General features: G+C 42.7%; 1 protein-coding gene across 2 annotated transcripts in view; it reads right to left on the bottom strand.

The window, feature by feature from the left end:
• Nucleotides 1-21,207, bottom strand: part of OGFOD3 (2-oxoglutarate and iron dependent oxygenase domain containing 3) — a 42,753-nt gene that overhangs the window by 21,360 nt on the left and 186 nt on the right. For both annotated transcript variants that reach the window (XM_064675707.1, XM_064675706.1), the window contains exons 2-7: nt 20,739-20,992; nt 16,968-17,043; nt 16,054-16,096; nt 9,798-9,862; nt 9,147-9,203; nt 5,098-5,251 (exon numbers count right to left, since the gene is read on the bottom strand). In XM_064675707.1, coding sequence (XP_064531777.1) covers nt 5,098-5,251; nt 9,147-9,203; nt 9,798-9,862; nt 16,054-16,096; nt 16,968-17,043; nt 20,739-20,992 — 649 coding nt within the window. The remainder of the gene's footprint in view (nt 1-5,097; nt 5,252-9,146; nt 9,204-9,797; nt 9,863-16,053; nt 16,097-16,967; nt 17,044-20,738; nt 20,993-21,207) is intronic.

Below are 21,207 nucleotides of genomic sequence, written 5' to 3'. Positions count from 1 at the left end.
CTGACCTGGTGACTGTCAGAGGTAGGTGCTACTTCCAAACTTCGAAGTTTTCTAAATATTTTCGGTTATGTTTCAAGTTACATTCATTAGTGCCAGTTAAATTTCTGGCTCAAGAGCAACTGTACATATTATTCTGTAAGGGCAGTGACTGAAGAGAACAGAGCAGCAGATGGAACAGGAAGACATTCTCATTCTTACTCATTTTATTATTTTGACCATAAGGGCTTAAAGGCAGAGAGCCAGATCTGGTGATAAGCTGCACTACACAGCCTGAATCACAAGAATGAGAGAAATATTACAGTGATCCCCTTCCCCCCATATTTTCCCAGACCTTGGTAGCAACACAAGGCAACAAATGGGAATTAATGAGCAAGTGGTACTGCAGCACCTCAAACCAGCCATTCTGCAGCCCTTCTCATGCAAATCAGCTCTGCAAAGCTATTTTCCACTTCGTTGATTTGGTGATAAAACTTCCCATCAATTTAAGGAAGCCTTCCAGCCAGCAAAGGCACGAGCACAGTGAAGTTCATTCAGCTCATACCTGCAAGTTTAAGGCATTAAAATTGTTCTTATCAAGTCTTCAGTGGTGCAGCAATCTCTGCTCTCTCAGTGCACTCTCCATCCTCTCCAAGGTGGCTTTACCAATTCTAAACTTCTAAAGAGCTGCCTACAAACCATTTTAGCCTAACCAAACACATCTAATTGCTATAGATGACTAAATGTGCAAAGTAAAATGGCTTTTTCTGTTCCTGCCCTTATTCATTACTAACTCTCAGAAGCAGCCAGGCTCGAGAAATCCAACACTCTGGAAAGGAGGCACTAAATTATACTCAGTTAAAATGCTAAAAGTCCTCCCATGTATATCAAATGGATTTGTTACCCTGGTAATGATTTCCAGTACCAGACAGGTTAGTAATTTGAATCAGAAGTTCACACTATGTGAGAAAAGCTGTCATTAAAACCAGGGGATAAGCCATACAGCCACAGCAAATCAATTTTCTCCAGCTCCTTATGAACAACTCAATAGAAAAAAATGCAGGTATTTCCATTCAGCCTGATATGTCATAGAGTTAGTGTGCTCTTTTTGAGCACTCTTTACCCAAAAGAGGTCAAACATAGCTACTATTTAATGGCAGATGCTCATAATGATGTTTATATGACAGTTCTTTAAAGGCGACTATTATAAATATAACTGTCAGAATTAGCCAGACACATTTTGCAGTGGCACCCTTGGGTTTTGAGAGACATGTTTATATGCAACTAAACAGTTTTAGGACTGTGCAAGAGGTCTGCAGTTACTAAGAAGGATATTTAGGACAACATCCTCTGCCTTCCATTGCAGAAGAAAATTCACTTTCCAGCCAGCATCGGTCTAGCTTGGTATCTTGCAGGAAAAAAAAGAGTAAAAACTACTCTTTTATCTATCTATCTACTCTACCTATATCTGTGTAGATAATCACAAAAACAGCCTTGATAGTTTCTCCCAGTGATCTATTTATTGGTAGGAACTATCCAGCAGACAGTGTAGGACAGCAAATGCCACATCTCTGAATGCCAGGGGGCAGGAGGTGAGCTGAGGTGACAGCTCTGAGCAGACACGAGGATCAGCTTCCTCAAAGGACAAGGATGATGCTGTTTTAAGGCACAGTGAGATCTCTGGATGTGTTTTATAAATGTGTAACAACATTAGGGGAAGAAAATAAGAGTGAAAAGCCAGACTCAGCAGCCAGAGGGGAGAGGGCTGGGGGGGTTTGGGGACATGGAGAGCACAGTGCAGGTGAGGGGACTTGGAGGTTTGGTTGAAAAGGGATATGATTCCTGCCTTATAAATACATGGGGATGGCAGGAGGTGGAACTGAGAGGAGGGGGAAAATAGCTATAAACTGATCATGGCCAAGTTTAGGCTTAAAAAAAAAAACAACGAAAATAATTTTGAGAAAATGTGCACTGAAGTCCTGGAATAGCTCTGATAGAAGAAATTCAAGGAAAACAAGCCCAGAAGGATCTTCTGGCAGAGCCTGAGGATTCTGTGAAGGATGACAGGATCCTTGCCCAGGCAGGGGACTGGAGAAATCTGCAAGTCCCACATTGCTTCTATTAGAGAACGTTCTAAGACTGCACTGCTGACAGTGTGCAACAGCAGCTCCATTATAAATCAGATTTTTGACATTTGAAAGCCTCAGTTCCCAACAAATTCCGTCCAAGATGAAACTCCACATCTTAAACCAACACTCTCTTTATTTGATTTACATGCTTATAAATTCAACAAGATTAAATGAGTCATCTGGGTGATTGCAGGGTTTCCATTTCTATGTAACTACAAACCAAATAAATTTTAGGGAAAAAAAAAAACACCAAAGCCTCAGATAGACACAATAAATCTGTACTACTCCATTATGAAGTTAAAAATCTTTAAAACCAAGGAGAGACAGATTAGAAATATCATTGCAATAGGCTCTGCAACATAGGGGAAAAGGCAAGAGGGGTATTTGTGTGCTACAAGAAGCCAAAAGCTTTGTAACAACTGTCAGACTTCAAAACAAGAAACACATCGGATTCTTTTCTCAAAGGCTTAATTTTGCCTTTCTTTTGGAAAGAGGCAAGAGAAAAAATCCTATTGTCTTCTAGGAGTAACCTTCACTAGGTATTTCTGCATAGCAATTAAAAAAGTGACTTGTCCTGTTCCAAGGGAGAAGAATAAATTACGATACAACACAAAAGCATCCAACAAACTGCCAAGTTTTATTGATGTTTCTTCAACTTCCTTGTATTCACACTTGCTTTGGAGGCCACAGAAGAAGACTAATGCTCTTAACTGGGAAGCACTTCCTACCTCAGATCAATAGCAATGGATTTTTTTTTCCTTGCTTTCACCTGCAGTCTGGAAGTGGTAAGTGAAAACTTACTTTGTTGGAGAAAGTAAAATACAAGCCAGACTGCACTCAAGGCAACCTGTGAAGATACAACTTCATCCTATTTAGTCTCTGTTCAAACTACTTTTGATTATGAACAAGGTGTTTGGTAGCTGCCCCAACTGGGATAATTATCTCTTCATAGCCTCAAAGAATTATTTAGGCTGGAAAAGACCTCCAAGATCAACAACTGTCATAAATCAGACAACCCACTTATTCAGTATAGACACTATTAAGGTTTAGATTATGCATTCCAAGTTTAAGGGAGCACATTTTCTGTCTGTTTTGGTGTTTTGAAGCTGAGGGGGGGTTAGAAAAAGCCAAGGCCAATCAATTGATGGATCTGCTCCCTGAACAGCCTGCCTGCAAGATAAACAAAACATGGACAAAGCAAAGAATAAAAGCAGCAAAACATCTACCCTGCTGTCCATCATGTTCAGGCACTCTCAGGCTGTCAGGACAAAGACTCAAGGGAAAAAAATCCTCTTCATGGAAATCTATTTGCTTCTAAATGACAAAATTACTTGTATGTTATAGGAGATATTTAGGTGGAAACACTTAATTGTGAGGTTATCCAACCACTTTATTCATTTCTCAATGCAAAACACATGCAGAAAAGAATAAAGAGCATATTGGCAAGCTTAATGCTTGAGCAGACACAAATCTCATTATAGTAATAAATCAGGGTCTGAAATTCTGAAATATGCTTTTTAGGGGCTGAAACAAAAAAGTGGAGAAAACAGGCATCAGCTGTTGAAATTTACTGCTTTCTCTTCCCTTGTGGCAGCCAAATTTGATTCTCTGAAACTGCAGGGAAATTATAAGGAACTGATGAATTTAGTGCACTTCACACCACCAGGATCCCTGGTTTGTTCTGTGTCTCTTGGAAACGAGCGGGAGGCGCTGGAATTCCTGTGAACCCCCCCAGCACAATCTGCTCCCTGCAGCCACTCCCCACCAGCACTAGTCCAGATAATGTGGACCTCAAAACCATCCCTCTCACCTCTGGTGTCCCACAGCCACTCCTACCCACTGGTTACATCCCAGCTTTTTAAACCAGAAGGCTCCAAACCCGGGCCTTGCCTGTGCTGGGTCAGCGCCTGCGGATTCCACCCCGCCGGACTTTCTGCTTCCAACCAGCAGCTGGGGCAGGGACCAGTACGTTTTCTACACTGAACCTGCTCCTGCCCACGTGACAAGAAAGGGCCCAGGAGCTCACACTAATGTTGGGAGCAACAACAGACATTCCACTTCCCTCAGACTGGCTTTTTCCAGGAAACACTTTCGGGCGAGGAGTATTTCTCTGTTTGATTTTCCCACCTTAGGTGTTTCAGGTCATAGACTTCGAGGTACACTGCCCACTTAGAGATTCTAGCCCTGAGCATAACTTGGATTTTGAGGGGCAGATTTTTGTTTGGTTCCATTTTGGGTAATCCGTGACTCTAGAGTGACTCATTTATAAATCCTGAAGACATGAAATGTGGACATTGTGCTGTGGAGCTTCTTTGTTTGGGGGTTTTTCATGTTTGGGCTTTTTTCCTTTCATTCTTCCATTATCTGTATTCTGCTATACTTCATAGAACCTTTAAATCCAGTTCAATTCAGCAATTAACTCAATACCAAATCAATTAAGTCCATTAAAAATGCAAAGTACTAAGCTCTGAATCTAGAGATAGAAGACTGAGCACTTAAAATAGTCACAATACTTCCATTCTAAAAAGAACACAACACTGAATTACTGAAAGGGGGTACCATACCTCCTTTGAAAAACATACAGTAAAAAAGCCTCAATTCACACATAACCGAAATATGAATGTTAAGCCTTTATCAAAAGGCTCAGATCAACTAACAGCAGTGATCAACTGACCACTGTGAAACCTCTCCTGCCAGACCTGGCTGAAATTCAGGTCAATTTAATCAATATTTCTGACAAAAGAGATTCCTGACTAGTCATTCTCACAATTTATTAATCCTAGAGAAACCAAATTAGAGAAAATAAAATTAAATGGGATGTAATGGCCTACGTTTCTAAAACTCACTTATCTCCCATTAGTTTCATCCCCTGAAGGATTTTTACAATCACCAATTTTCAGACATGTTTGACTGATTGTTTAATGCAAAATGACTTCAAAGTGATCTGATAATAACAAGAGACCTTTGAATCCCCCCTCAGCCTCCTCCTCACCTTGTCAACATGGGGGTGCCAGTACTCATCATGGGTTGTCTTGGCCTCTGTGCTGTTCATTCTGGAGAAGAAGGTTGGCTTGGTCAGGTACATGGAGGAAGAGCTGATCCCAAACACCTCAGCAATCCTTTGTTGAATTCTCTGTCTCACATCCCTGCAAAGAACACACAGAGCACAGAATGCTCAGTGACACCTCTCCCGCTGTTCTGAGTTTTCCTTCATTCTCAATTTAGAGCCAAGCTTCTTCCTCAGCTGATAAATCATGAGGAACACATAACCATACTTTCTGATTTTGCCTCAAATAAAGAAGATGTACTACATGCAAAAAAGTGGTTTGGGTTGGGGTTGGTTGCTTTGGGTTTTTTGATTCCCAGAATATCAGGGAAAAAAACCTCTTTGTCTCCTGTGGCCTGGGTTTTACAGTTTTTCTCCATAAGCAAGCTGTTCTCATCATTGTTTATTAACTGTTGAAAATATTTAAGTCTTTCACACAGGTATTTTTAATCCAAAGCAAGTAACTGTAAAGTTGTGCCTTCACAAAGGGTTGCCTCTGAAGAACCTTCAACTGCTTTTAGACTGATTTTGAACCACATGATGAAGTCCCTGGCACCATGAAACTCGGGGTTCTTGATCAACACATATATTGGTATTATAACCAGATCTCCTTTCAAAATGAATGCAAGATGTCTTTCCCAATTATTTTCAAAGATCAGACAAAGTGTTTCTACCTTGGCTATTCCTTGTCTTGGGAGACAAGGAAGAACAGGACAGGGCTTTTATTTTATTTCAAGGTTTTTAAGGTTATCAAAACAGAAAACTAATGGTCACATATGTGATGCTGTACAGACCTGCTGCTACAGCAGCATCCCTCTGTCAGGCCAGGGCCATCTAGAACTGCCCCTCTTGGTTCAGTCCCCAGCACTTTAAAAAAAAGAGATTTGTGCTTAATGAGGAATACCTCTGGCAAATCCCAGTAAACACACTCAGCTAACATTCAGCTTTGAGGAAATTTAAAAACCAGCAAAGAATGCAATAACACAACGTGATGAAATGAAAACACTGGGGTTCAAGATTTAATCCTGTTTCTTAAAACCTTTGTGTTGTTTTCTCCCAAAATACAGCACGTAACTATTTTGAAAAGCAGAACAAAATCACTTAAGGAGAATAAAGTCACTTCTTAGCCTATAAAAACTCTTCTGTACAGCCTAATTTCCACTGACCTGGCCATTCCAACATTTATCAATATCACGACTGCAAGTTTTTCATTCCATTCCCTTCCCTGCTGTTCCAGACACAGCCTATTGGAGGCTATTGGCAAAATACTTAAGGACAAATGTGGTGTACTTCATGTGTAAATCAAGATAAGCCAAATTTCAGCTTAAAAGGTGCTATCAAGGAAGGAGTGAGTAAGCCCAGGAACTCTGGCTCCCTTGGATCTGGTACAGCCAGAGCTTTGTTGTTCCCTTATGGACCCAGAAGCAGCAGGAGCCTCCCTTTCCTTCTTGATCCTGGCCCACTGACTCCTTATCCTTTTTCCTCTGTGTCCCCCACATATGAAAAACTGTTGAGGGAGTTCTGGTGTACTATGGCTGCAAGGAAAAAACTTCTTTATGCTGGAGAATATAAGCATTTGCTTCCATAAACACAGCAATTATTCCCTCATTGACTGCTCAGGGCTCTGAGCAGGTGCACTAACAGAGCTCTGCCATGGCAATAAAGGCACAAGTACAGCACCCAGTCTGAAATATCAGTAACAAATTAACACCCCCCCCAAGTCTGTCAGCAGCAGGCCTTGTCCATTTGCACTGAGATACTGGATAAAAACTGGATAATAACAAAATGCACAGGCCAGACTCAGGGAAAGGCAGAACAGAGCTCCATGAAAAGAGCACATGACCACCAGATTCTGTAAAAACAGTTACTGAAATCTATTTTGGAGTTAGGGTGATGAGGCAGAAAATAAAACAAGCCAATGAAGTAGCTAGAAGTCCAAGGAACATACAAGTTAATAAAAAGGAAGTTCACTAGATTGAAAATCACCAAAATCACCAGTATAATGCAGCAGCAGCAGCAAAAAGGACTAAAAGAGCCACAGAACAGTTTCTGTAAGATACAGGCTCTGCCCAGAAGAGCAAAAAATACAGTTGGGAGCCACTGCAAAGTGATTCAAGCACGGTGACAGGAACAGTCCGAGTTCAATCCTACACAACTTCCCTGTTATCCCAGTTGGCAGCACCACTGCTCCTCCCAGGGAACAGCCCCAGAGGCAGCTGGAGCAGGCAAGGCAAGGATCTCCTACAGCCAGAGAGCCTGAACACAAATCTAACATGCAGAAAGCAAACTATCAGCTCTTCCCCTGCTCTGTGTCTCTGCTTTAATAAGCTGTAAGGTTTTCCCAATAAATCTTTGACAGTGCTGTTTGCTGCTCAAGTCAACCCTCACACCAAACATCCTGATTCAAAGGTCTCCCTTCTGGATAAAGATGCATCTATTCTGTGAAACAAGAGGAACTGCTGTAATTGTGCTTGGCAGATGGTGGTTAAAGCATCAGCCTAGAAACCATAATTGATTCTGAAGCGACATAATTTTGACAGAGACAGTTTAGAAACCATCCCCCTGGCTCAGGATGCCTACTCAGGTCTGTTATTGTTGCAATCAGTAATACTTAGACACGAATTACATTCAGTTATTTCTCTCAAGAGTGTATTTTTAAACTGACCTTGGCAGGTAAGGGAAAGTAATGAAGATAAATGCTCCCAAGAACAGCATAAAATCATTTATCAAGGCCATAAAGTACTACAATCCATGTTAAAGCACTGCCATTAATATGAACAGAAACATTTAACAATAGATTTTGTTTTAGCTTCATATCCAGCAAACTGAAACATCCCCTATACTGGCATGAAATCCCAGTGGAATACTGATATTCCCAAGCAGCTGTCTCTCCTCACAGCATCAATTCATTAGATTGTTGAAAAACTGAATGCTTCTGTTCACATGAAATTGAAATTATATATTTTCTTTAAGTAATAATCAAGGAACCATCTCATTTTTGCCATTTTGGGATCAGAAGTAAACATGTTTTAAAGAAGTTTATCTGGAAGGACAATGGTATCTAAAAACAGTTACTGAATAGAAATAAGCTTTAAGTGATTAATATTTTAGTATAATATTAATTAATTACTATTTTAATAAAACTAATAAACCTATTTGACTACTTCAAACTCCTACCACCACTAGAGGGAGGTCAGATTCCTTCATAAAGGCAAGTAAAAAAAAGACAAAAAAAAAAAAAAAGAGTTAAAGTGTTCAAACCAGGGGCATTCTAAATTATGAGAAACCAGCTGAAATGCATAACTAAAAGATTCACTGTGTCTACTCAACAAAGAATGATTGCTGCTGAACTTTGGTCACACACCTTCACAGGCCCAGGGAACTCACTGGGTTTGTTGTCTTCCTTAAGGGTGACAGGGAAGCTGAAAGCACCAGATGCCAAAGCTGTGACATTGTAGAGCTACTTGTGAGGGGGATTATGCTCTCCTTCTCCAGCCAGAACATCAGTCATTTAATAATAATAAATCCTGCTTCACCATTTTTAATGTCTTGCTACACTTCACCCCCAAAACCCCACAATCCTGGTGTAATAATGGCAGAGAATTGTCTCTGTCCTCTAACACAAGAAACAGGAGTTCACGAGGAAGGATTTTACATCCCAGCAAATCACCCCAGAACTCAGGTAAAGCTCACAGGGCTGCATCAACCCCTTGGGCAGGGAGGGAAATGTGTGATCCCATTTCCACCATCAGAACTGCCCTGACATGGCTGATGCAGCTCTGCTCAGAGCAGCTGATGTTGTTGATCAGTCACCAGAAGATCCTCTTATTTCTCTTCCTCATCTTATTTCTCAGAAATTACTATTCTGAGCTGCAAAGTCAAGTGTATGTATGAATGCAAAAGACAATCCCCTCCCGACCTGCACTCTTAAAAAAAACCCCCAAAATACAAAGTTCAGGTTTGTGGCTCATTCAGCAGTTATTGGAAGCCTTTACCGATACAATGCAAAATCCTCTTCCGTGAAGATGTCGTGAATTTTGTCCCCAAAGTACCTGCAAAATTAAACAACAGGCTAAAAGAGGAGTTGTTGAATGACAATCTCTAACACCAAGATGCCTCCTCACCCCACCTGTGATTTGCTCACAATCAAAAGAGTGAAAACACAACACAAAAAATCCTACAAATGCTTTTGAGCGTGATGTGCAAAAGCACTGCTAAAAGATTAAATGTTGAAAGATTAAAGGATCAAAATGCTGCAGCTGGTAATGGAATTCCCCAGGCATGAAAAAAAGTTCCCTCCCAAATCACGAAATGAGCACATGGATTCAAATTTTTAAGAGTTCAGCCTACTTGATTTCTTCCCCTGCTGACAAACTAGACTATAACTGTGAAAAAACACTATGATTTACTGGTGCAAGAACCTCAAAATAAAGACAATGGCAGCCTTCAAAGAGCCCAGCTCAACAAAAGATTGGTTTTCAAGCCACAAAAGCTCTTTAACTGGTCGTGGAAACCGTGGTGAATCCAAGCAAATTCCACAGTTTCTCATCACTAATCCCAGCCCACAGGGCTTGAGAAACTGGAAGAGGGACTGGGCATGGATGGTGAGGGATAACAAGAGGCAGGAAGCCACAGCCCCACTTTACCTGTACAAATTAACAAAATGCTTCCCCAGGGAAAGAGCTCCGGAGTGCAAGTCCAAAATTGATGCCTGGAAAAGGAAACAGAAGGAAAAATGAGCATGAAAAGGTTTTATCATTATTTAACTCTGACCTTTAATAACTGTCCCAAGTTGGCTCTCACTTTCCACAGCCTCCCAAGTAAAAATATTGATTTCTGGCATTTGGGTTCACAATATAACATTTACTTTACTACTCCAGACCTCTCTGAGATCACTGTATGGATGCACAGAATGTTCAGGTACTTTGAAAAAGGCACAGGACTGCTATTCCTGAGATTCAAACCTGACAGGGAATTGCCATGGGCTGGGGGTAAAATACTATGTTCCAGGATTCCTTCTTGAAGACATTTCCCTTCCACACAAAGATGACTAATTTTCCAGTATTTGTGAAGTGCTCAAGTAGCAGCACTAATATTTATCTTGCCCAGCATTTGTTATTAAAACTTCTCCTTCACCCTGAGTTCCTGTACACTTCTCATATTTAATATAGACATAAAAAAGTCTGTTTAAAAGAACAATTAGAATTCTAAGGCTTACTAAAGCCAAAGTCTCTTTTCCTCAACTCCTAAACTGTTGTAAAAGAAAACCACACAGTGAAAAGTTTTTACATATGAAAATTCAATCCATTTCTTCATCCAGTTCAAGCCAAACTCTTCTGCTAAGCTCCAGATGAGCTAAAAAGATTAGTATTCAGATTGGCCAGGATGGAGAGCTACCCCTCAGGACTCTAAAATATTTCTCTGAATTGAATAAAGTACACTTTTTATGTCCCTTGCTGTCCACAAAACACATGTTTGGTTTGCATCAGTTAAACAGTATTTAAAAATATCACTTCTAATAGCAGCCTTTTCTTTATACTGGAAATACCAAATGGCAACAGTTAATTAACCTGCCTGACACCAAAGTAATCACATCTTTGATACACAATAGCCAGGCAAAAGCAATCATCTTGGAATTTGTCATTTTTTTTTGATGCACCACATACCATTCACATTATTCTAACAAAATCCCAGCATTAATAACACTTGTGATGCAGGAAAACACTCATAGCAGTCCCTCAGAAAAATCTCTGCAGCCTCAATTGCTCTGAGCTCCAGAGCTGAATCAGGGGAACCCCACTGACATCTCCTTTTACAAGGGATAGTCTTATTTATAATAATTTTATTTACCCCTTGAAAAACACATCAAGTTTCAAGCTATTCAAGTGGACACAGCATGAGCTTTTCAGACCTCCCCTTCCCACAGCTGTCCAAAAGCTTCAGAGGACTGTTAAGAAAACAAGTAATCTCACACTCAGGCAAGAGCAGTTCTTGTAATAGGCTTTACTCAAGCTTCACAAGCAAAATACTTTCATTTATTGGTCCCTAGTTCTGTACAAAAATATAAGCCACAGCGTGTGCAGCTTCAAAAATATGTTTGTGACTCTTCTAAAGTAGATTAGAAGAAGTACCAAGACACAGCTGAAAAGATGAATTTAATTTCAAACCAAATTGCCTTTCTAACTCTTTCCACATCCTTTTCAAACTCACACATTTCTTCTCAGATGATTACAGTTAGGAAGATCCAAAATAACCAAGTGAGTCAATAAAAGACATCTCCAAGAACTGTAGGTATTTATAACTGAACAGGTAATAACTAAAATATAAAGCCTAGAAAAGCCAGATGAAGACTGAAAAGGGAATCTGGAAAAGAAAGAACATTCTTTGGGGTTGTTTCCAACAGGGGGAAACAACTTAATGCCAGACAGGGACTTGTTTACAGGTGAGCCCAGAACTACTGGTGTAACAGCTACCTGGGAAAAAACCAAAACAGATTTATTTTGGCCTCTGCCACTTCAGAAAATTAAACATTTTCATCATAATTTCTGACACTGAGAAGCAAAGCTTGGTTACTTCAAGCCCAGCTATCTGCCCAAAGGTCAGCCTGCAGTTCAGGTCAGTGTTCCCAGGCTGCAAGCTCTACAGAGATGGCAAACACATACCCACAACCCTATTTTGAGAGGCTGTTTGACAGAACTACTCCCATATCCTGGTTTTCAGAACTTTCTATAGAAGGGAAATAAAATTTCCTCAAAAAAATAAAAAGCACAAATACATGTTCTTTCAAACCTTCAGTACTGTTAATCCCATACTCTCTACCCTCTGCTAAAAGGATTCAAAAAGAACATTCAAGTACTCAGCACTTCTCAGCACATGGCAAAAAGGATCAATTTTCCCATCTTGGGAAGCGTGACAGGCCCTCCCTTTGTTCCTCCCTAAAAGGGATTGCCAAGCATTAAATACCTTTTCACATCTACACCAACTCCTCCAGCCATAAAAGGTTTTAAGCGATATTTCTAAAGAAAAACAGCAGACACTTCCCAAAGGAGAAGAATGCAAAAAACTTACTTCTACTTGTCTCCAGAGGAGCTGGCAGCACTCAAAACCTTCCCCACTGCTGCTCTGGGAATGCTCACCCACTCCAGCTGAGAAGGAAGAGCAGTGGAGGTTCTACCTGGCCACCAACTCCTGGGCAGCACAAACTTGGTGTCACTGCAGGGAGCCCTGCACAGACTCCCAAAACAATCCCACCTTTACATACCCTTCCCTACTTGAAACAGGAGTAGACAGACAAGAGGTATGGCCTCAGGGAAATGCCTCTTAGATTAATTAGGATTAATTAGGAGACACAAGTGTAACCAGTGTGACTTACACATCAGTCAGACTGCTGGAGGTACAGGTTACTGTGGAAGTTAAATGCAATATTTGGCTACTGAGCCCAGGACAACTTCACACCAGATACAGACTGGACACACCCAGTTCCTCTCCAGCTTTTTGGAGCTAAGCCCAGGCAATCCCACCAGCACACAGCTGTGAGGGAAGTGAAAGACAGGCTGCCAAGTAGGTCTTCCACTCCTCTCAAGTATGGGTTTCCTAAGGGCTGTCAGGAGGTTAACTGGGAAGGAAGAAAACTACACAGCCTGTAGAGGTATGAGATAGGACTGCAGGGGCTTTATGTTCTCCTTGGAAAAGGCAGAGCTGGCAGCATTCTGAGGACCTCAGAGTTTGGCTGGGAGGGCTGAAAGCAGAGCAAGAAGGGGCACAGTCTGCAGAACCACTGTCCACATGGGCTGGTGGGCTCACACCAGAGCCCCTCGTGTGGCATCACAGCTGCACAGGCTGTTTGCTTCCCCCAGAGATTAATCAATTCATTCTCCCTGCAGAGGGAGGGTAGATGGCCACTCCTGCCAGACCTCTTGGAATGCAGGACACACACTGCTGAGTGGCTCATCCAGGCACTTCTTTTCTGGGGCTTCTAAATAAATGCCAGGAGGTGTGATGGGAACTGAGTGGTTTCACTTCCACCAGGGCGTTGTTGTGATGGCAGCACCTCCGAGGAGGTGAAAGAACCAGTCAGGACTGGAGGGGTAACACAGGCAGGAGGGTGTGCAGGGAAAGAGTAGGCAGGGAAGAATTATAAAAATCAGAGGAGGTTGAAAAGGGAAATGTCCTTATTGCTATGTAGAAGAAAATAAACTAAGCTGAGGCAAACATCAAGAGAACAATGGAATTCACGTTCTGTGAGTAAGGAACAGGGTATAAAACAACTGCAGGAGACAGATGCACAAGTGAAAGTAGCTTAGTGGTGGAGAAGATACTCCTGTTTGGATTCTGTTGGAAGTCAGACCAGAAGATTACCATGGCCTCCACCAGCCTCACTCCCTGTGTGTGTAAATAGAACTAAATCCAGGAAAAATTACAAAGGAAGATAAGAGAGTTCAGCATAACAACTGGGGTGTGACTCCTGGGAGGCCTCAATAATTCAGGTGTTTGTCAGGACTTTCTCAACATGGAACAGGAAAGAAGTTTTTGTGCTGTGCTTCAGCACTCCAGGGAAGGGCAGCCAACAAAGGGAGGACAGAACTGACAGTCACACACTGCAAGTTTAGGTCTTTAAATTAATAAATGATATCCAGACACAAACACACTTCTGTGAATTCAAAACACAATAAGTATGACAGACCAAAAAAAAAAAACCCAGATATGTTGATTAAAAAGGGGCTAAGAAGAAATCCAAGGGAATGAAAATGCAGTCTGCACCCCAGTAGAAATCTGTAGACATTTTATTTGGAATAGCAGAGAGATCAAAGTGGCTAAAGAAAGAATTAAAAATAATTAAACAGCAACAAGGTGTTATTTAAGGTATTTTAAAAGAAAAAATATAGTCTTAGAACAACAGGAATGACTGGATAGAATTATCCATACACTCTAAATTGAAGCAACAAGCCAGACCTAATCCAAGTGCCTTGAAGCTTGAGAGCAGACAGGCAAAGTAGCTGGATGAAATAAGACTGGAAACATTTTGTATGCTATGGAGGTAAGAGATTGGAAAAGATGAAAGGCTCAAATGAAGAAAGACAGTTTCACCTAAACCCCATCAGCTCACACCCAGCAGGATCTAATGATACCTGAGAGCCAAGACAGCACTGTGGGGAAAAGATTCCCTCCATGACCTGGGGAATACAAGCTGGCACATTGGAAAAGAGAGAGGAAAATGGCAGAACAGGAGAAAGAGGTATAAAATAAGCCTGGTAAAGAGACTGTATTTAAAGGCTTCTCCTGAACATGATTCTTCTCTGTGAGGGTGGGGAGGCCCTGGCCCAGGTTGCCCAGAGAAGCTGTGGCTGCCCCTGGATCCCTGGAAGTGTCCAAGGCCAGGTTGGATGGGGCTTGGAGCAACCTGGCAGAGTGGAAGGTTCCCTGCCCATGGCAGGGGGTGGAACTGGATGGGCTTTAAGGCCCCTTCCAACCCAAACCATCCCATGATTCTATGATCTCCCAGAAACACTGGTCAGCTCTTGTGTTTAACATCTTTCAGTGTTTATCCACTATTTTGGGTAAGGCCTCAATGCAATACTACACAGTTTTGTTCTTGCACCTTCCCCTAAGGATTAACAGCACACAAGAACTTCCTCACACTTTCAGCTGCTGAGCCATGTGAGCAGGCTTGGCTCAGAGCCCAGACCTCTCCATGCACATCAGATTCTCAGCAGATTTATTTTATTGCAGTGATAGCATCATCTTCCCCTCTCCCTCACTTCCCTCTTCTCTAAATAAAACCTCTCAATGATGCTTCCACCATAACGTAGATGATGGATTTGTATCTGTCTGGTGCTCTGGTTTGTTGTCCAGCAAAGTCAGCTCAGCAGCCCTGCCCAGCTCTGTGCTTTGGGGCAGAAGGTTTAACTCCCCCTCACATATTTTCCAAGCTTTCTCTGCCTCAGGTTCCCCAGTTCCCTGACCCCCAGCTGGACAACACTTTCTGTGGTCCAAATCCATGAGGCTATCTGAGTTATACCTTCCCTTTGTAATCCCTCCTTGTGGAAGTGCAATGAAAAATCTCATGTAGGGCCCCAAAAGCACAGGAGAGGAAACCCACTAATGCCAGGAGCCAAGGGGAGGGTCCCAACAGGCAAAGTGGCAAATCAAGCAACCACAGAACTGGAAGAAATCCAAGGGATCCCAACAGAACTGAACACAGATTGCTAAATCTTTTAAACATATTGTTTGAGATGGGCAGCACTGCTTCAGTTTCTTGGTTTATGTTTTTTTGCAGGTCTTTCTCATCAGTCACAAGGACAATAAAGTCTTATTTTTCTTCACTTAAACCCTTCTTTTCTGCTAATACATGCCCTAATTCAGCAGAGGCCTAAAGAAGTGGCTGTGCTTGCAAATAGTCAAGAAACAGTTTCTGTTTGTACACAAAAGCATTCTGAGAACAAAGACAGGGTAAAGAAATTAAAATAAATGTGCTTGTTAAAGAAAAGTGGGATTGTTTTCATTTTAAAGAATACTATTCCAAGGTTTACTTAAGACATTCCATGGCTTTTTTGTCACTACACAAAACCAATCTTTACCTGATGCTGTGAACCACTGTAATTTAGTTTCAGAAGTCAAACTATTGCAATTCTGCTACAGTAACTGTTTCCAGATGAAGAGAAAATCAGTTCAAGAGAGGTGCTAGAAATAACTAAAGTGAATTCAAGGAAATGGCAACTGTATTGCACAAGTCAGGAGTTACACTGCTAACAGAGGTATTAATGGGAGATAACTTTCTAAACAAATTTTTTTCCAAGTTTGAATGGAAGGAAAAAATTCTCCATCTCCTCGACCCCCAGAAAATGCATTTATAATCTTGCCTTAGCAGTAAAAGAATGTAGAAAGTAACAGGACACTGCTCACCCCTCCATCAGATCCTCCCAAGGACAGTCCCCTCTCTGCTATTCTGCAGGCAAAACAATAATCTCAGATGAGAACTGATTACTTTGTCCTTTAATCCTTATTTACAACATGTAACTCTTCAACTGAGTTAACAGAAGCTCCCATTTATTAGAAATTGGATCTTGCAGCCTGTCATGAAAATGAAGTATTTCTTTTGCAGAACATTTCTGAGCTTGCAGCTCCCCCCCATAAATCCCCAAAATAACCCCAAAAACATTATCTTTAAATACACTCTGGCCAAGTAAAGTTAAACATAAAAAACCCCAGATCTTTATTCTTGGAGGCAGTACAAATAAACCTGTACAATGCAGAAATCACAATCAGGAGCCCAACTGAATTGAATCACAGAGTGAACAAAGCACTCAGGAGCTGCACATCCCTTCAAGCACTACTGACACTCCCCACTTACTTGATTATCAAGTGGAAATCACACTCAGAGAGGCTGATAACTTTTCTAACTGCACAATTTGACCCCTACTATTTGATTAAAACACAGCACTTAGTGCTCACAGAGGACTACAAGGTCAGCACCAGTTCATAATTACCCAGAAAGACTCTGCTGAAAGGAGACTTCTGTGGTTTTGTTCTGCTTTTAAAGGCCAAATGAAACAGGAGGCAAATTGAAAATCCTTTAAAACTTATTTAATTCCTTTTCCTTTTTTTCAGTGAAGCACTCCTGCCCCTCAGAGACTCTGTGAGAGAACTGCCTTCACTACAGCAAAAATGCAGAATGGCTTTAAAAACCCCCAAATTTAGTGTTTTAACCAGTTTAACCCATCCTGCTTAAGCTCCTGAGCTTTGTGCTGCACCTCAAAGACTGGCACAGTGTCATTACAGTAAGTGCTTGGAAAAGTTGGAGCTAAAAGAAAAATTACCTACGGATTCTTTCAGCTTCTTCCCTTGTGATTATGGCATCGCTCACACCCCTTCCACACCTCCTAGGAGTGCACCCTGGAACACAAAGAGGAAGAAAAAAAGCCACTGAAACCACTTCAGCCACCTGGAGGGCAGGTTTTTGTATGAGATTTTGCACACAAGTGTCTCGAAGCACACAGCTGGGACAGATTTGATAAAATAGTCCCTTAAAATGCCTTGCTAAGAAATCCAACATTAAATTTTAAAAGCTCATGGGAATGAAAAGCCAGCAGTAAGAGTTCCAGGTGAAGAATAAATGAAAGTTCTTAAGGAATTAGAAGTCTGGTCCACAACAGTCTTCAGGCAAGAAGAAATAAGATCAATTCTGAGCCACCACAGACTTTGGGATGTCACACTTGGCACTTTTCTGGGAAAGATCCACACAGAGATGTAATGCCACAGAAAAGCTGGGCTGGGAGTATTTTCTGCCACCTGCCAATTCATGTTCTGCTCCTGCACTGAGTGTCTCTTCACGGGTTATTTCCTCCTCAGAACACAAAACTCCTGCAAAGAAATCAATCCATTCACCCATGCAGGTCAAAAGCAGCAGTCTGCTCTAATTAAAAGCAAATAATAAGTATGACCAGGCTGACAGAAGGAGAAGTTTTGCCACAGCACAAGTGCTTTGTAGGAATTTCCACTCCATCTTACTGGATATACCCCAGCCATGTCTCCTGTGGGCTGCAAGGGTAAGCTGCAGGTAGAGAAGAGCCAGGAAAGAGTAAATTCAAAGGATAATTTCAATACTCCAGGACAAACCTGGCTATTGGGAGTTTGCTTTCTACAACATTCTGCAAAACCTTCTGATTTCAGGAGAGCTTTGTGCCATTTCCAGCTGCAAACATCAGCACAGATTTTATCCTTTTGGAAAGGCTGGCACTGGAGAGTCCAAATTTGGCAAAACCACAGGGTTACCTCAGACAATTGTTACATGTCTGGAGTCTCTGACAAAGAGATGGCAGGAGATGGCAGTGGAGAAGGCAACAGCATAAGCTTTTCCAAATGGAGAAATTAAAAAAAAAAAAAATCCCAAGAAAAATACAGTCCAGCATAAAGTCAGTCAGGTACCAAGAGTAAGGCACAAACAGTGGGTGAATACTAAGGCAAAATCAGAACAGTCTGTTTGAAAACAATTTCAGCAGCCAGAAATGTGTCATCTTTGTCTCAGAGACCATGGCACAGGGGAGCAATGAAGTGTTAAAAGCAATTCCAGAGAACCTGCACTCAGGAGAAATTCAGATTAGTATCACAAGTACCCAGTAGCTTCCACAAATTTATGCCCAGGAGACACAAAATATCCACTTATCCAATAAGGCACCATCAGCTTTGGATATCAGAGATGTATTTCTTCAATCAAGGTAAAGGAGGAACATACCAAAACATGTAAAACACAAGTAGTGCCTCTGGCCCCTGCTCCTGTTCAGTGCACAGAAACCACAATGTAACACAGGGCTTCAAGTGCCCAAACTGCAGCTTCATCTCCTACTAAGTGGTATTTGGCCAAGAACTGCTAAGACAGACATAATTCCAATGAGAAAAAAGACTCCATCAAGATGCTCCCCTAATGCACAGAACCCATGGTCTGGGTTGGAAGGGACTTTAAAGATCATTTAGTTCCACCCTCCCTGCCATGGGAACAATCCAGCTCAAAGCAGGACAAGAGCAGGCAAAGCTTTATTGGCTGCCATCCCTGTAACAGTCTAAGTGTCAGACCTTTTCCTCCACTTTCCCCACAGGCTTCTCTGCTTTCCACATCCACTGACCTCATCTCTGGTAAAGCATCTTAATATTGTCTCCCACACAGGAGTTTCATCAGACACACCAGTAGCCACAGTAGTTTTAAGTAGTTAACCATGTCTCAAGGCAGCAGAAATGGCCAAGATCTGGCCACAGCCTCCAGAATGTAGATGAGACTCTGCTCACACAACACCCTTCCTTCTGCAAATACAATAATTGAAGTGCTTGGCCTCTGAGAAATAGCACATTTCATTTTGTATGGAGCATGTTTACAGGCAGGCAGTGCTATGGAAATAAAACCTGCTCTGCCACCAGCTACCACATCATTTGAAGCAAACTGGAAGTTCAGTTGCACCAGTTCAGTTGGAAGCAGGGGGCAGGTGCATAAATAAAAAGCTCATCTTAGCTGTGGAAACTTCCCAGCTGAGCATCAGACACCAAGTGATGAGAGGAATGTGCCTCCTTCTGACACAGAGCCCGCAGCTGTGGGGGTCAGGCCAGAGGAAAGGCTGGGAATGAGGAGCTATTGAGTGATAGAAACCTGTTTCCGAAGTGGCCAAAGCTCCAGGGCTGGATCCAGTTTGGCAATGCCCACAACTGGCATTTTGTGCCTCGCTCCGCTGTCGGGAACACGGCGAGCTCGGCGCTGTCACAGCTCATCATCCCCCTCGCGTGGGGAAAAAGCCAAGTGCAGGGTTCATTAGCACAGCACGCCTTCAATTAACCAATTAACAGCTGCTCCCGCGTTCCCAACACTGCTGATCTCCTTCTGAACGCACAGGGCAACACACGTAAAACATCTACTAAAAACGCAAATCAATCCCATACACTGAGAAACAGCAGCAAGCAAACATCTAATTAGAAAAACAAAATACAAACACAAGGTGCCTCCCCTTTGTCCCTCCTGGGTTGATCAGCAAGTCAATCGTCCTCATAAAGCCAAGAGGTCACAGCTCACCCTGCAATCAGCACTTGCTGATGCTCCACGGGACATCCCCAAGAATGGAGAACACATTCATTCCTATCCCTGAAGTTCCTGCCTTCCTTAAGATAGAAAGAATAACTGATGGGGTGGCCAAGACCACAAGTCCACAGCTCAGAGAATTCCTCTTGCAAACCAGGGAAGGGAAAGATGAGAGTTGTGTTGGTTTTGGGGGTTTCTTTTGATAAGCAAAAGCCCAAGTAAGAGAACACAGAGAATTTTAGCCATAACCAAATCTGTGGCAACACCAGCTGCAGTTTTCTCTGGCCTTGCAATATGAAATAAAGCCAGCAGCAGTTTCTCCTCATAGTAATTATGCCAAGTTAACACAGAACATATGTTTTCAGGTGCTCTATCAAAAAAAATCCCCCCAATAAGGAAGGTTCCTTGCTGGTGGCTTCCTGACAGCTCTTCATCAGAGATGAAAATCTTCCATTTTTCTTGAAGAACCCATATCAACCCTCCAAAGAAATAAGTGCCAAGGAAAACAAATCCCAATTTGACAAAAAAACAGGCTCAGCTGAAGGACATAAAGGCAGAGAAGTGCTCTGTAGGCAGCATCAAAAGATATCAGCACGTGCACATCTCAAAACAAGCTGTCACAAACTGGTACCTGTGCAATTACCACATGTTGGTGACAGACAATGCCCTAAAAACAGTTCCATTCCATACCCTGTATGGTATCGACCAGCAACAAACTCACTCCCAAAGCCTACTTCAGGAATCAACAGAGCATGAAAAGAAATTGGAAGCAGGCTTAGCAAAAGGTTTATTTCACAGAGGCCAAGCAAAGCAGCATCAGAAGAGAATTACACAGGAATGACAGAGTAACCTCTCGGAACAACTTCTGGGCTGGCCCAAGGGGCTCGAACGTTTGGGGCTTTAAGCGACACTCAGTGACCAGGAGTTTGCTGGAAACACGGGAGTTTTGCAGCAGAAGTTTGGTTTCACAGACTCGGCTGTTATGGCCCTCTGAACAGTCACCCCACGTGGGACAAGCCTGCCCGAATACCTTCAAACCGTCTGTGGCTGTCGTAGTCCTCCGAGCAGGGGATCTCCACGAACTTGTCCCGCAGGCTGTCGCTGCGATGTGCCAGCACCTCGGTGACCCCATCCTGGAGGGTCCCATCCCCGGAGATCCCATCCTGGGCGAGCAGGCGGCTCCAGAGCAGGAGGCCGCCGCCGGCCGCGGTGAAGAGGAGGAGCAGGATCGCCGCCTTCGCCCGCCATCCCCGCGGATCCTGCCGGGAGCGGCCCTTCCTGGCGCTGCGGGGGGAGCACAGCAGGGCCCGTGAGCGACGGACGGGCCGAGCGGGACCGGCCCATACCGGGGAGCCCCGCCCGGCCTTGGTTTTGAGCACAAACACACACACATATATTTACAAACACCCGCGATCCCACCCCGCCTCCCACCGCAGCTCCCCCGGAGCCGCGGTCCCACGGCCGGGCCTGGGCACTGCTGCCCCCGGGGCAGCGGGCGG

Source organism: Pseudopipra pipra, chromosome 19 (genome assembly GCF_036250125.1).
Source record: "Pseudopipra pipra isolate bDixPip1 chromosome 19, bDixPip1.hap1, whole genome shotgun sequence".
NCBI lineage: Eukaryota > Metazoa > Chordata > Aves > Passeriformes > Pipridae > Pseudopipra > Pseudopipra pipra.
This window is presented reverse-complemented; position numbering and strand designations above follow the sequence as displayed.